This window comes from Orbicella faveolata, unplaced genomic scaffold, assembly GCF_042242905.1.
Source record: "Orbicella faveolata isolate gen_17 unplaced genomic scaffold, um_ofav_v1 contig_24, whole genome shotgun sequence".
In the NCBI taxonomy this organism is placed as follows: domain Eukaryota; kingdom Metazoa; phylum Cnidaria; class Anthozoa; order Scleractinia; family Merulinidae; genus Orbicella; species Orbicella faveolata.
In genome coordinates, this window is record NW_028301552.1 from 33,819,453 (window position 1) to 33,834,576 (window position 15,124).

At 40.7% G+C, this 15,124-nt stretch overlaps 2 protein-coding genes across 4 annotated transcripts; both read left to right on the forward strand.

The window, feature by feature from the left end:
- Nucleotides 1-790: 790 nt before the first annotated feature.
- On the forward strand, nt 791-3,527 carry LOC110056256 (E3 ubiquitin-protein ligase TRIM45-like). The gene has a single exon (XM_020762718.2). The coding sequence runs from the start codon at nt 1,002-1,004 to the stop codon at nt 3,177-3,179; it is 2,178 nt and encodes a 725-aa protein (XP_020618377.2). The 5' UTR covers nt 791-1,001; the 3' UTR covers nt 3,180-3,527.
- Nucleotides 3,528-3,608: 81 nt separating this feature from the next.
- LOC110056235 (60 kDa lysophospholipase-like) lies at nt 3,609-14,690 on the forward strand. Of its 3 annotated transcripts, XM_089291721.1 has the most exons (12): nt 3,609-4,816; nt 5,290-5,434; nt 6,461-6,707; nt 7,091-7,174; nt 7,292-7,418; nt 8,059-8,171; nt 9,173-9,358; nt 10,111-10,224; nt 10,631-10,756; nt 12,331-12,426; nt 12,551-12,901; nt 13,230-14,690. In XM_089291721.1, exons 1-12 carry the CDS (start codon nt 3,967-3,969, stop codon nt 13,407-13,409), a joined length of 2,619 nt encoding a protein of 872 aa, XP_089147847.1. In that variant the 5' UTR covers nt 3,609-3,966; the 3' UTR covers nt 13,410-14,690. The 3 variants fall into 3 exon arrangements, with proteins under 3 accessions (XP_089147847.1, XP_089147848.1, XP_089147846.1); XM_089291722.1 differs by lacking the exon at nt 9,173-9,358; XM_089291720.1 differs by lacking the exon at nt 13,230-14,690 and having other exon boundaries at nt 12,551-13,188.
- Nucleotides 14,691-15,124: the final 434 nt, after the last annotated feature.

Genomic DNA, 15,124 nt, shown 5'->3' on the forward strand with positions numbered 1-15,124 from the left:
TTCCTTCGAGGCAGACGGAAGTAAAAATGTATCCTGTCTACTTTTTTAGTGTTACGTTTGCATTAAACTTGTTTGGTTTGGTAGCGAATTTCTTCGCAGTTACAAGTGCCACGAGGCAACCCAGGCCGGGGCCTTTGATGAATTATTCAGGATCATTTGTTATGCCTGGGCTGCCTCTGACCTATGAAACCTTGATACGTTGCGAAGAGATCATTTTCAGCCCCTTATATCCCGTATATGGAGTAGATGAAGCAGTGAATCTCTCTCGGAAAGGCGTATATGTGAATTACAATTATTTGACAGCTACGCGAGAGCAGAGCAGAGGAGCGACCACAACAACCCTCTTCCCCCTTCTCCCCTCCATCCTTGTGGGAGCGCGGTTCGGTTCAGACACCTCGAAAACGCAACGAGGCGGCATTCGTGGTAGAACGCTGAATGAGCTCGAGATTCCTATCGAGATTTCTATCACGCATAGAAATAAATCTACTAGTCGTCCACGCTATTTTGTTACAACCGCACACTGCTAGACTATCTACGACAGAATAGAAAATGAGTAGCGTAGCTGATCAGAGAACGGTATTCGTGACAGAACGTTAGTAGATTTATACTAATAGCGGATAAACAATGACCTTGCAGAGAACCAATCAGGTTCCCAAATTTGCAACAGACTACAATGGCGTGACTACAGTAGCTGTACTTATGTTTGTCACTTTCATGATAGAACATTCGCGAGCAAGGGTCAACTCGGTAACCCCTTGACTTCTCAGGAGTGGGCTTAGCTCTTTTGTTATAGCCTATTATAATCTTAGTTTCGTAATTAGATGTGTTACGATACCTGAACTACAGCAGAAACTTAATAAAATAAAAATGTTTACTTCTAAACGCGAAATTCTTGGAAAAAACCTGGCTATTTCCGGGAAACCGAAAAACATCGCGTGACGTTTTGCTTCAGCGGAGACACTTAGGCGCCACCTAATACGGTATATAAAACATTTGGAAACATGGACGTTCGAGAGCTGTTCAGAAATTTGAAGAAGGAAGCTGAGTGCCCGCTGTGTTTAGAAACAGTCAAGGATCCCAAGACCCTGCCATGCTTACACTCATTCTGTCTGGTGTGTCTCGACAAACACGCACTCTATGCACGACAGCAGCTACAAACAACAATCAAATGTCCGGTTTGCTTGACTTGCTTCCAAATGCCTGAAGGAGACACGTTTGGTGGCCTTCCCACGTCTTTCCATCTCAATCGATTGGTGGACGTTTTAGCTCTGGGAGAGGATAATCTACTATCCCAGACCTGCAGCAGTTGTGAAGAGAACAACACCGCGACCTGTTACTGTTTTGATTGCAGCGACTTCTTTTGCGATGTCTGTGCCAAGTTTCACAGTAAAATGAAAATCTCTCGCCATCATCGCAGTGTTTTGATTCAGAATTTGAAAACTCAGGATGTCGAAGAGTTGATGCACAGGCCTGTCATGTGTGGCGAGAAATATCACGAGAAAGAAACACTTGAATATTATTGTCAAGAATGCAAAGTTTGCATTTGTCACAAGTGCGTAATTTTAAATCACAATCGACACGCCATGGTTGATATACGGGAAGCCGCCGAGGAACAGAAGATGCAAATTACGGAGGTCGTTGAACAAGCGAAAATAAAAATCGCTCACTTTGAGATGCAGGTAGCACGAGAGACAGAACTGTTTAACAAGAGTAGAGAAGACACTCAAGCTGCTCGGGACAAAGTACGAACGACTATTGAAGAACTTATTCGAATTTTTAAGGAACATGAAATGACAATGGTGGCCAAGTTAGATGAGGCTGACGAAGAGCGACAACGATGTCATACAGAACAACAAGAACGAGTTCAGTCGTTAGCGACGCAGTTAAAGAGCTCTGTAGAGTACTGTGAAGCTGTTTTGCAAAGAAATTTAAGTTTTGAAATTCTGCAAACACAACAGACTTTAATTCAGCGATGTGAAATTCTCTTAAATAAAGAAGAAGTGAACGTCAAGAAACCGATGTATGTCAATTACGTGACAAATGAAAAGGATGTCAAAGATTTGCGACAAGCAGTTCCGGGTCGAGTTGTTGTGAGTTGGACAGACTCTTCTAAATCCGTGGCGGAAGGAAAAGGCTTGGAAGAAGCAGAAGTTGGAAGAGAAGCGAACTTTACAATCACAACAAAAGATTCCAAAGGAAAACAGTGTTATAACGAAAGCGATCAACTGGCAATCACAATCAAGACTGGGGAGGAGCGTATGGAGAACGCGATTCAAGACAAGAAAAACGGTGAATATACCGTCGCGTACGCTCCTCATCATTGTGCAGATGAACACACTGTGATAATCACACTGAACGGGCAACGGCTAACTGGCAGTCCATGGTGTGTTCAGGTCTCCCCATATCAATACAAGACAGCATTTCGTTTTGGGTCTTTTGGGCATGGTGTTCAAGGTATCGCTTTTAGCGAAGTCAGTAAGACTATTGCAGTAGCAGACAGTACTAATTGTAGAGTTCAACTATTTGATTCAAACGCGACTTTCTTGTACGAGTTTCAATTTAATCAACATGAGAATAGACCCACATCCGTGGCGTTTACCAGTACTGGCGATGTCATAGTTGTTCACGGTTGTAGAATTTCTCTGTTTACTGAAAGACTGCATTTTATTAAATGCATCGCCCATCCACATGCGGGGAACCCTCAGAACCTGTCTGTTGCATGTGACGGTCGCATGATTGTGACCTATTTATACAACAAAGCAGTTACGGTGCTCTCCCCTGACGGGACAGAGTTGCTGCTTACCTTCACTGCTCCAGACTGCCATGTATCCCCATGTTCAGCCGTTTATCATAGGAACATGTTCTTTGTGTCGTACCAAAAGGCTCATTGCATCAAAGTGTTCAATGAAGAAGGAGTGTTTCTATACGATATTGGCACCAAGGGGTCTGGTGACGGACAGCTGCATTGCCCCTCACGACTAGCTATTGACAAATTCAACAACCTCATTGTATGTGACAAAAATAACAGCAGGCTGCAATTTTTCACACTAGGAGGAAAATTTGTTAATTCGACACTTGCTAGACAATTTAATCGACCTTGCGCAATTGCTACTTCTAATAGTGGTTATGTGATTGTTACTTATGATGTCAAAAATGCTCATGTTAAGGTCTTTCATTGAAGATTATTGTTGTAGTAGTAGCATAACCGTTTTTAAAGACTTTTCCAAACATCCCTGGAACAAACTTTTAAATCACTGGCAATATAGATGATTGCCAGTTTGAAGAGTAGAAAAGTCTATTCAAACTGAGTTACATCCATTAAGTGTAGAAAATAGAGAAGTTTGAGTGGGTCCGTATTTCACCTTCTGAAATGAAAAAAAAAATTTTGGGAAGTTAAAATAACACGATCACTCACGAATTTTATTTTTGTTAAGCTACTAACTAATGTATCTTAGTAGTTTATTATATTTATAAGGTAAACATAATTTATCGATCACAGAAAAATTAAGTGAAAAACTCTTAAAGAATTGTTTGTCATCCTCAGAACTAAAGCATGTGATACAACCACTTAATCAATCAATCAATCAATCAATCAATCAATCAATCAATCAATCAATCAATCAATCAATCAACCAATTAATCAATCAGTTAGGGCAGGCCATATCGAATTGCTACCGGAAGTGTAACACTTGCATTCTGTTTACTTTACATTTTATTTTTAGCATGAGAACACACAGACTAGTATAAGAGTATAGTCTAAACTTTCAGGCAATACGCGAATTGCTGGAATTTATTCTCACACAGTCGCGACAACCGGAAAACGTTCTTTCAAATGAATGATCTCTTTTTCAAGTTTTGTTTTGAACATTCGCTTGTTTCTCAAAAAAGAAATAAGCGCCCTGTCCCAAATAAGCGCCCCGGGCGCTAAATCGAATAATTTCGGTGAGTAATAACCTAGGGATCGCCATGAGCCGATTACTATCATATAAATGCACACCTTCCGAGAGTAAGCAAACTCCCCGGTACAAATTACGAAAATTAATCGTCAATAAGGGTCGAATTGGGCCATATCGAGGAAGATCGAATATTATTCTTAAAATTGACCGAAGTAAAAATGTATCCTGTCTGCTTGATATAGCGTTACGCTTGCATTACACTTCTTTGGTTTGGCACTGGCAATGGACTTTCCTCGAACCAATTTTTCGCGCATTTTCTTTGATTGGCTCCTCTGGGCGCCGAAACGTCCCAGTCCCTCTTACGGCTGTAAACTCTGGCTCGGCTGCTCAATCCCAAGATGGCGACTTTCTGTCACTCTACTTACTTAGCAGTCTCTCCTTGACGTATAGCGTTATGAGCGACCCTGAAAAAGTATCAGCGACAAGCTCTAGGCAGAGCTTTGAAACCCTCGTTGAACATGGTGAGAATGACGACATTGCCGTTTCAACAGGTGGCAAAGGCAGCTGCAGCTGTAAAGGAGATCGCGGACCCGTCGATTCAGAGTCACCTCGTCCAAAACCTCTTCTGGGTCCTGTAGCAGGAAAACAAACGATGCAATCTTCTGTCACTTCAGACGCCTCTGATAAAGACTGTGTGATAAAAAGTTCGTTCAAGGCACAGCTGTCGAGAAGTTTCTTTCAATCGCGATCTTGGGGTTCGGCGTCTGTAGATGGCGGTTCGCCGAGTCCGTCAAAAAGCCGGCTCGGGACTGTTCCGGTAGAAGACCCTATAACGCACGAGAGCGTGGTCAATAGTAGAGTGCTGCTGCTGTATACTGGTGGAGCTCTTGGATGGAAGGTGGATCCTGCAGATCTTGAAGGTAAGTAAAAAATATAAACAGGCATGCCAGCTGTTTTTTTTTTCCTAAGGGAGGGGAGGTACTGAAAGGTAGCTTGGGTGTGGCAGTGCTAGTGAGGACCTCGAATCCTTTCACATTTCCTGTCCTGAACAGGGTCAGGGTTAATTTGGCCCATACCTTTCAATTTTTTCCTTGTCATTGTTACCTCTACTGTTAATTGAGCAAATTAACCCACAGACATGAAGTTACCAGGGACAGTGCTTTCATATGTTCGTTATTACTTAGGATTTTAATTTTAAAGTATTGTAAAGTGCCATGGACAATTAGTGGAAAATGGTGCTATATAAGTGTATATTTATTTATTTATTTATTTGTTTATTTTCTTGTTATAAACTAGCTCTCTGATTGCTCCACATTTATTTCATCGTTCTTTTTTCCTGAGAGGCGAGGGTTTTTGGTTGCCTTAATTACCCAACATTTTGGTTGATTCACAGGTTTCCATCTCGATAAGAAAAATGTGTTGAAGGAACTGAAAAAGCTTCCGATGATGCATGATGTGGAGTATGTGGACTATATCGAAAGCAATGTCCTAGTTGATATTCCAGAGGAAGGGATTGGATCAGACACAATAGTAATGCCGTAAGTAAAATGGTAAAAAAGGTTTGTGTTGGTGGAAGTGCCCAAATTTGCTAGAACAAGTTCTGGTTTTGTAGTATTCAGCAGCTTGGTATTTCTACTCCCTTCAAAATTGGATGCTAGTCCATTACAGGGTAATTCCCTCAGCATCAAAATTCACCATTACCCCCCTCCATTTCCACTGGGACTCTGAAACCCTAACCCTTGATTTTGCAACCCTATTCTAGACTAGGCACCAAAGATCCCCTACTCTATCCCAGACTAGCTATTTTTCATGCAGAAACTTTATCATAGTCCAACATGTGCTAAGTAAACCAATGTGTTAGAAAGTCACTTCCGACTTTCAATTTCTATCATAGAATCCGGGTAATTTGAACCCCATTTTAGGCTAAATTATTTATACACTGTCCACTTTCCCAGTAAATTACACCCTTTTCTAGAGGAAAACTGTCTGATTTCTATACTGTATCCCAGACTAAACTTCTTGAAAACCATACCCTTCACAGCAACACATACCCATATAGCTTATATATGGGAGTACCCCCATCCCCCAACCCAGTGGCCATCACCTATACATTGCGTGGCAAAAGGCACAGTGAGAGTTTTAGTATCTGGTTTATGAACAGAGATCCTGGGCAAAGCTCAAACCATATTTTCAAGGAAAGTATGACGCTATAAACAGGAATTTTTTAAAGGGATGGGAAGGAGAGTGTTACGCCAAAAAGCCCTTCATGGAAGAGGTATGGATATTGTTTGGAACACTCTACTGAACTATTTGTACTCCAGATTAAGTGACAGTAAATAAACACACTGGAACCTTGTTAATAGTTGGTCACCGATGGGACACAAAAATCTGGCCGTATTAATGGGGTTGCTGTGTTAAAGGGGTTCTTTAAATAAGAAAATGACTGACTGAACTTTTGTTCAGGCCAGAATAAAGTGGCCATAATAACAAGGTGGATGTATTAATGGGGTGGCCATAAGGCAGGGGTCCAGTGTATTTATTATGGATTTTTTCATTCTTCTTAGCGTAAGCAAATATGGAAAGCGCATCTTTATTGATGTTCTTGAGATGAAGGAAAGTGACGTGGTTGTCCACTCCAAGGATCAAGACATTCAAGATTGGTCAAATATCGCTTTACAGATCAAAGAATACTATGAGAATTATCACGGCTTTGTTATTCTTCACGGCACAGATACTATGGCTTATCTCGCATCTGCGCTGTCCTTTATGTTTGAGAACCTTGGGAAATCGGTTATCTTTACCGGTTCACAGGTAAGCCTAGAAATAAGCATAGAAACATAGATAACCTGATTTCTGTGAAAAGACTGCAAAACATGTAAAGATGAATTAACTTGCTGAGGTGATGTGTTTGCTATTTTGATACCAGTTACTATTCATCTATAAATTAAAGGCTACTACATAATGGTTTTAAATCTGATGTCAATTTTATTTTTGAGTGGTGAAAAGGTGTGTGTGCAATGGATGAATAAAATATTGTTTTTTTTAGCATGAGGAAAAAAAATTAATGTACATTTTGAAGTCACTCTCTAAATCAATTATCTTTTGTTATATACTAGACAAAACCATGTATGAGGTGAAGGATAACAGAAACATGCATTTTTTACTTTTTATTTGACTGTGTGCTTTTCACACAGTATGCCTTAAGTGATCATTTAAATGATGGAAGACAAAATCTACTAGGAGCTATAATGATTGCTGGTCATTATGTCATTCCAGAGGTAAATACATTTTGTAGTATTTTGAGAAATTAATTCCTTGCTTTTATGTTGTGTTTGGGTAGAGAAAGTAGCAACAATACATTAAACCTAATTTTCTTGCTATTGAAATCCCAAAAGGTGACATTATTCTTCCATGGAAAACTTTATCGTGGAAATCGTGCCTTGAAGGTAGATGCACGTAGGTTTGGTGCCTTTGATTCTCCAAACTGTCCTCCATTGGCTACGGTAGAAGCAGGAATTGAAGGTATAATAAAGATAGGTCTAGCTGATGGAAATGCTAGAGGTCACTTTGAATCCACTTCTGAACTGGATCCATCTTACTCAGATTCCAGGAAATCTAAGGCTAGACAGGGTTGTTGCGTTGTGGTTTAGGCAGGGGGACACTTCTCTTGTGTTGAACCTCTCCACCCTCTCAATAACCGATAGAGTGTTTTTCCTCTCTCTTTACTCTTAAGGGCTGGCAAGTGACACATGACTTGGGTGGGCGGGGGAAAGTCTAGTTTAGTTGACATGTGATGCATGGATTGGGCCAGGGAGGGTTCACAGTTTTGGTTAGGGTTGGTTGTTTGCAGTTGGCAGGGGGAGGGGGGGAAGGGGGGCATATTATGGGCATAAATCCCTTCCTTTCCCAAGTCCTTTCTCAGTACCTGAGCTTTGTGCATTAAACATGTGCTAAAATACATGCTTTCAGATAGCTTTGCAGTTTAAGTTCTGAATGTTTCGCTGTCATTTTTCAAGTAGCATTACACAAAAATCATTCAGCCATTATCATTGGGTTGCCAATGGTCTGCATTTTAAGTTTCTTTTTCAGTTTCATTTACACTAAAAAGAGTTAACTGTGGCCTTTTCGAGCTTTTTAGTCATTTTCCCCCTGCTCTTTGTAGTTGAATGGGAGGAGCTGTTTAATGAAAACCAAGCAACTAAATTCAAAGTCCATACCAAGATGAGTTCAAGAATAGGAGTGTTGAGGATCTTTCCTGGTATAACACCTGAGGCAGTAAGTGCTTTTAACTGTGTATTTACACAGTTCATTTATGTCATGTATTCAATAGTTCTCTATCTGAAAGTACAACCATGAACTTCAAATTTTGACAAGTAATGTAAAACTTGCAAAATAAGCAGTGTTACTTTGCAATAATTGCTCAAAAAGGTCTCATTTGAATTGCCACAATGGAGTTAAAAGGCAGAACCAACTTGTACAGCATAATAAACAGCAAACGTGAAAGTAGAGGCTCAATTTCCACCGCTTTCTCAAGTCCGGTCTACGTTCCTCGGGGGAAGAGCGCGGGCTCCTTTCCCGAACAGCGGCTGGTAATCGAGCCTAGTGAAAGTACTACTCAATTGCTTTCATTTGAATGGTCACACACTAGGATTTCATCCACAGCCTTAAAAGTTAGAACCACCTTGTACAGCGTAATAAAAAGTACCACATGAAAGTACTTCTCAATAGCTTTCATTTGAATGGTCACACGCTAGGGTTTCATCCACAGACTTAAAAGTTAGAACCACCTTGTACAGCGTAATAAAAAGTACCACATGAAAGTACTGCTCAATAGCTTTCATTTGAATGGTCACACACTAGGATTTCATCCACAGCCTTAAAAGTTAGAACCACCTTGTACAGCGTAATAAAAAGTACCACATGAAAGTACTGCTCAATTGCTTTCATTTGAATGGTCACACACTAGGATTTCATCCACAGCCTTAAAAGTTAGAACCACCTTGTACAGCGTAATAAAAAGTACCACATGAAAGTACTGCTCAATAGCTTTCATTTGAATGGTCACACGCTAGGGTTTCATCCATAGACTTAAAAGTTAGAACCATCTTGTACAGCGTAATAAAAAGTACCACATGAAAGTACTGCTCAATAGCTTTCATTCGGATGGTCACACACCAGGATTATAACTTGGATACAACTTCCCATAAGTTAAGCATTGTTGAAAATGTGGTTGCAGAGTACACAGTTTTATGACCCTTCCGTCCCCTCCCTATTAGGTGCGTGCTTTTCTGGAGCCTCCCATAGAAGGTGTAGTCCTTGAAACCTATGGCAGTGGAAATGGACCAGATTCACGAGAAGAACTCCTGGAGGAGATACGAGCTGCTGCCAAGCGAGGAGTGATCATTGTCAATTGTACACAGTGCTTGTATGGCCATGTAGTAGACTCATATGCTACAGGAAGGGTAAGGAGAATTCCCACCATTTCTTTTAGGGATTCAAGATCAGGAGATGATTTCTCCTTAAAGTATCAACACACTTTTAAGTGGACAGGTGTTAAGAAGAAAGAAAATCATAATATGTATACAATGCCTTGTTAGTAACAGTAAAAAGACCTTCCATAAAATTGACGCCAATTTAAAAAGTTCCCATATTTTCTACCAGAAACATGCCCTCGTAGATATCGCCTCCAGGATTTCGCACGGCCATTTTTCCACGAGGTTTACTTTCGCGTCACGCATGACGGACTAAATGAAAGAGGCACTACTCGTAGTCTGAAACGTTGATCATTTTCTTTTTTAATTTTTACCTTGCCCTCACATGCAATACAGTATTTACGCTACATATGCTTCCACCTTACGTCTTCAGTAGACTACGAGCAGTCTCTAGAGCTTCTTTCTCAATCTGTCCGGCGTGACGCAAAACAACGCGCGCTGGGACAATGGCCGCGCGCTTTAATCATTAATCTTTAATAAGTATACTCCTGAAACAGTGGAACAGTGGAACTATACTAGGAGTTGAAAATAACATAATAAAAGCAGGTCTTTCCGCGCGTTTTCTCGGCCAATTTTTGCTCTCGGGCGTTCTTTCGTGTCGCGATTAAAGAGGGGCTGCTCGCTTTGTCCAAGTGGTTTTAACCTCCAATTGCGCCAAATAATTTTTTGAACTTGAACGAAAAACCGTTACTAACAAGACACTGTATTTAATTCCCTGTCAGATTTTGGTTGAAGCTGGTGTGATATCAGGCAATGACATGACTGTGGAGGCAGCACTGACAAAACTTTCCTACGTACTGGGACATGACGACCTCTCGCTTGAAGAGAAGAAAGAGGTAAAACGCAATCAACTTTTAGGGGTCAAATAAAGTCCTAGCCACGCCCATATTGATCTGCTTTAGGGGTTTAATTCAAATTTTCCGACGAGCATCCCTGACTTTTTCATATAGGAGTACCCCCCGGGGTGGCTGTCACACACGAATGACCCACGACTTGCAACACACCACGAATCTCACTGTAGCTCAGTGGTTAGAGCATCTTACTGGTGTGTTAATGCTCATAAGTTCGACTTCCCTAGGACACTCAGTTTTCTCTATCCATTCTCTTGACAAAAAGTAATTGGCATAACAAGTCCATATGAGCTCATGTGGGTGCAACCTCTCTAAACTCATCCACCCTCATAAATCTGATTCAAAGGCCTGTTTTGATCACTGCTCAAACTGTTTATGGCGTTTTTTTCAGATGATGAAGACGAATCTACGCGGCGAGTTAACATTGTACAAAGACGACAAAATGCACCAGTTTTCGTTGCGTGACAATGAACTGATTGATGCGGTGGCCTCCCATTTCAAAGTTGGATCAACCGAGGTAAAAATAATTTAAGAACACTCGCAAATTTAGCGACGATAAGAAAAGCCCGTGACCTTAAGTCAAATGTCAAGATATAGGGGTACAGTGCCTGGGAACTTGTGATGACCTTAACAGGCGGTCTCAATCTCAAGAGACGAATTCTCATTACTCATTCTCATACATTTCTTAGAACATTAGTCTGGAGAATTAAGATGTACATCAGATCAAGACATTATCGCTTAGTTTGTAATTTTCTTTATACTGGTGATGACCTAGCTTTACAGTTGAGTGAAGTGGCCACCTTTCTACAAAGGCTATGTTTTTTTCGTTCCGGCGGACGGTCCATACATTCCCTCCTATTTAAACCTCTCTACAACCGCCACCTCTCCACAACGGCAACGGCCACAAAAGAGCGTCCCAACTTCCAAAATAAGCTCTCCACAACGGCCAGTTAATCAACAACTGAAGAACGGTGTTTACAAAACCCCTTTTTTTTATTGTAAAAGGTCACGAACCTTGATCCGTATCGCGCGTCGTTGGTCTATGTTTCTGTTTGGTTTCTGTCTTATTGATATACTTGGATTGTGTTACGTATTTACATGCCACATTAAGCATTTTTTAAAGTGCCTATGAAGTAAAAAATAATTGCTGCTGATTTGAAAGGCTTCTCAAAGTAAAGAAGAATGGCGTTTTCCTTTTTGGAATACCTTTTTTCGTTTTAGAGATATTCACGTTTTTGTATTATAAGTGATGACGTCATAGGTGGTTCCACTGAAACAGTTCAACACTCAATCAAGAATATCTCTAGAAATATTAAAGCAGTGTTCTTTAAACTTGGCACCAGAAATGTATATCACAAAAGAAACAAAATGACACCCGTCGTGCCGTTGCCATGACAACAGTTATGCCACTGGTCCTGTTTTAATTAAAACTAACATTACCAGATTTTATCTTAAACAAGGATCATCCACTCCCAACAATCTAATGGGAGAGTTAAGACAGTATGGGAATCATGTGTGTTCCGAGCAAGACCCTCTGTCCCTTTTCAAAGGGTTGCAAATTGGCATATTTGTTTTTTCACAGAAAGAGACTGGAGCCAGAAGAGTTGCCATGGCAACAACACAGAAGGTGTCATTCTGTTTCTTTTGTGATGCACATTTGTGGTGCCAAGTTTGAAGAACAGTGCTCCAATATTTCTAGAGATATTCTTGAATCAGTGTTTTACTGTTCAAGTGAAACCACCTATGACGTCATCACTTTCCTCATTTGCATAATACAAAAACGTAAATATCTCTAGAATGAAAAAAGATATTCCAAAAAGAGAAACGCCATTCTTCTTTACTTTGAAAAGCGTTTAAAATAAGCAGCAGTTATTTTTTACTTCATAGGCACTTTAAAGATACAAATGTTGAATCCCAAGGAGAAACCCGGTGTCATATTACACTCCTACCTCCCCATAACGGCCACCTCCCTACAACGGCCACTTTCCTCTGTCCCCAAGGTGGCCGTTGCGGAGAGATTGTATATTGGTATAGCCGCTCCACTTGTGACCAACAGGTTGTTTATTCGTGTCACGCATTTCTCCATGACAGGAAGTGAGGTTTATCAAGCAAGCGTTATTTCCGGTCTTGATGTGTCATGCTGCAAGCAGAGGTGACATTGATGCTATGGAAGAGCTGAGCCAGCAGGTGACTTCTGACCTTTCGTAAATTTTATTACAGTACCCACATATTTTACGTAAAACCTGACTCTCTGACCACGTAAATGCGTTTTTGGTTGCAGTTTTGTAGCTCCGCTTTGTCTTTTTTACAGGGTGGCGTGTTGAATATAGCCACGACTCATGATGGGCGAACTCCACTTCATGTAGCGTGCCTGGAAGGTCAGCTGCAAGTCATTCGTTATCTCCTTGTAAAAGGCGCCTCACCGCACGTTATCGATAATCACGGTCAAACCTCTTTGCACGATGCTATTCGCAGTGCCAACGAGGAGGCTATTTTACTCCTCAGGGAGTTTGGAGCTCATTTAGGGCCCACCACCGTGGATACGGCCCTTAAAATGTGCTCCCTTGCCGCTGATGACAAGGTTGATAGATTACAGGCTTGGCACTTAGCTGGAGTTGACTTCAATATTGGTGATTACGACAGGAGAACGGCTCTGCATGTGGTAAGTGTACTGTTTTTAACCGGGTGGGAGGGGAGAGAGGTGGCTGGCCGCTTTTGGTCAGAATCTTCGCTACGTGCCCATTTCCCGCCAAAAAAAATCCGAGTGCAGGAGCCGGAAGGGAGGGGAGAGAGGTGGCCTTTTTTGGTCAGAATCTTTGCTCCCTACGCCTTTCTTGCCAAAAATCCCCGGTGCATGAGAACAGCAAATACCTGATTAAGGGTAGGGCAGGTAAAGGCCTTATTTGCTTCTAAAACCTTGCTCTTATGCTGCCTACAGTGCTCTTGTCACCAAATCAGTATTTGTGATATTTCTTTCTTGTTGTTTTTAGGCGGTTTGTCGAAATAATTTGAAAACTGTGAAGTTTCTGTTGGAATGTGGTGCTGACTTGAACGTGCGCGATCTCTATGGACTCACTCCGCTGAAAAACGCGGAGGTTTTTGAAAACAAAGAAATGATAGAACTACTACAGTCTGCGATGGAAAAGAAAACTGAGCCAAAAGACGGATGAGGATGGAGATACTACGCTTATGAGCTTCAATGAGAAATGAGGATCGACCAGAGTAGAGGGATAAACGAAAGGTTGTCAAGGGTTTACTTTCGTTTTCTCTCTAATCGGTCGACATGAGCGCGCGATTAAACCAGCTGACAGAGTCTTGTGAAACGAGTGGGAACTCTACTAGCTCATGAAAGCTTGAGTAGGTTTAAATTCGACGAGGGAAGCACGACGGTCGATGAGAACACATGTGAGTGAGCGAAAGTTTGAAATGTCGCCGACTGGAGTTTCGTTTGATTCAGCCACAATGGGTTGTGTACAATGTAAAGAAATGACTCAAAAGAAAAAGTTGAGACGTTATGGAATGACGTTAAGCTGTTCACCTTTCGTTGCAAACTCTCCGAATTTCGTGACCGTTGGGGCCTTATGGTTGGTTTTGGTGTGTTCTTGCTGTCTTTCTAATTACAAAAGAAAAGAGAAGTCTAGGTATTAGATTAAAGAAGGTAAAATGAAATCAGCACAGTCACGGCTATTTCTCGTTTGTGTTCAGATCACAATGAACGCTTTTATTTTGCAGATGAAATTTTGTGACATGGAAACATAAATGTGAGGTAAAAAAGGCTAGCAATTTGTCTTGAAATGTTTGATTTAGTTGTACAAGTTTTGAGACAACTTTTAACCTTTGCACCACATGAAATTTTATGCTTATGAGGAGGCACTTCAGAACAAAAAAAAGTTAAAAATGAACGATTTTATTGATTTATGTGTAACATTTTTTTGAAATAGCTCTTTATTGTACGATGCAAGTATGCCATTACAGAGATTATTTGTATTTTTATTTATATTGCATGATAAGTTTTATATTTCAGAAAGCAAACAGAATGAAAGGCCTTCCTAGATGTTTCATATATTCACGAAAAATGGATTGTAAATTTCTAACGAGGTCTAAACTCTTGATCTACTAATCAGTATTAACTGTGATTACGTCAGTATGAACTAAAATGATACTTTGGGCCCTGGGTACCAATATTTAATGCTTGAAAATTGTCTTATACCAGGGGAGGAAGTACCGTATTCATTCGCCTCTCTGTGCTAATAGCGGAGTTGAGGTGGGGCAGTGGTTAACTACTGATAAGTTTACACACGTTTAACACTCGGATTTAACCATTTTTATTTCAAAAAAAGCATTCAGAGGAAAAGAAAGTATATATTAAAGGAGATTTATCTTACCAGTTAATAGGTCTAGATTATACACTTTTAAAGTTCTAAACTAAATAAAAAGAAAAACTGTTTTAATCTTCTTTGTCGAGCTGTATTGAATTTCTAGCCTTTCTTTACCTTTTAACGCAGTTGACCCACAATTACACCGGTTACTACAATCTAGGCAAGTCCCCAAAAGAAATTCCATCTTGAGCGGCCAACGTATTTCGACTTAATGACACAACACTTGAAAAAAGAAACTTGCCAAATGCACTATTATGGTCTTGAAAGCTTGTCTTTCTTAACACAGACACCACTTCTGTTCTTTGGTCAGCTGCACTGCATGATAAGCACATGCCAGACACGTGATATGTAAATACCAACTGGCACATGCCAAACACGAGAATGTTTGCGTCAATAGGCACACGCCACAATTTGGATGCTAAGCCACGTGACATGATTATGTCGTAGCATGGCTGAGCCAACCAGTGTGGTCTAGTCGAAACAGATTCTGTGAACAAAGTGCCGTG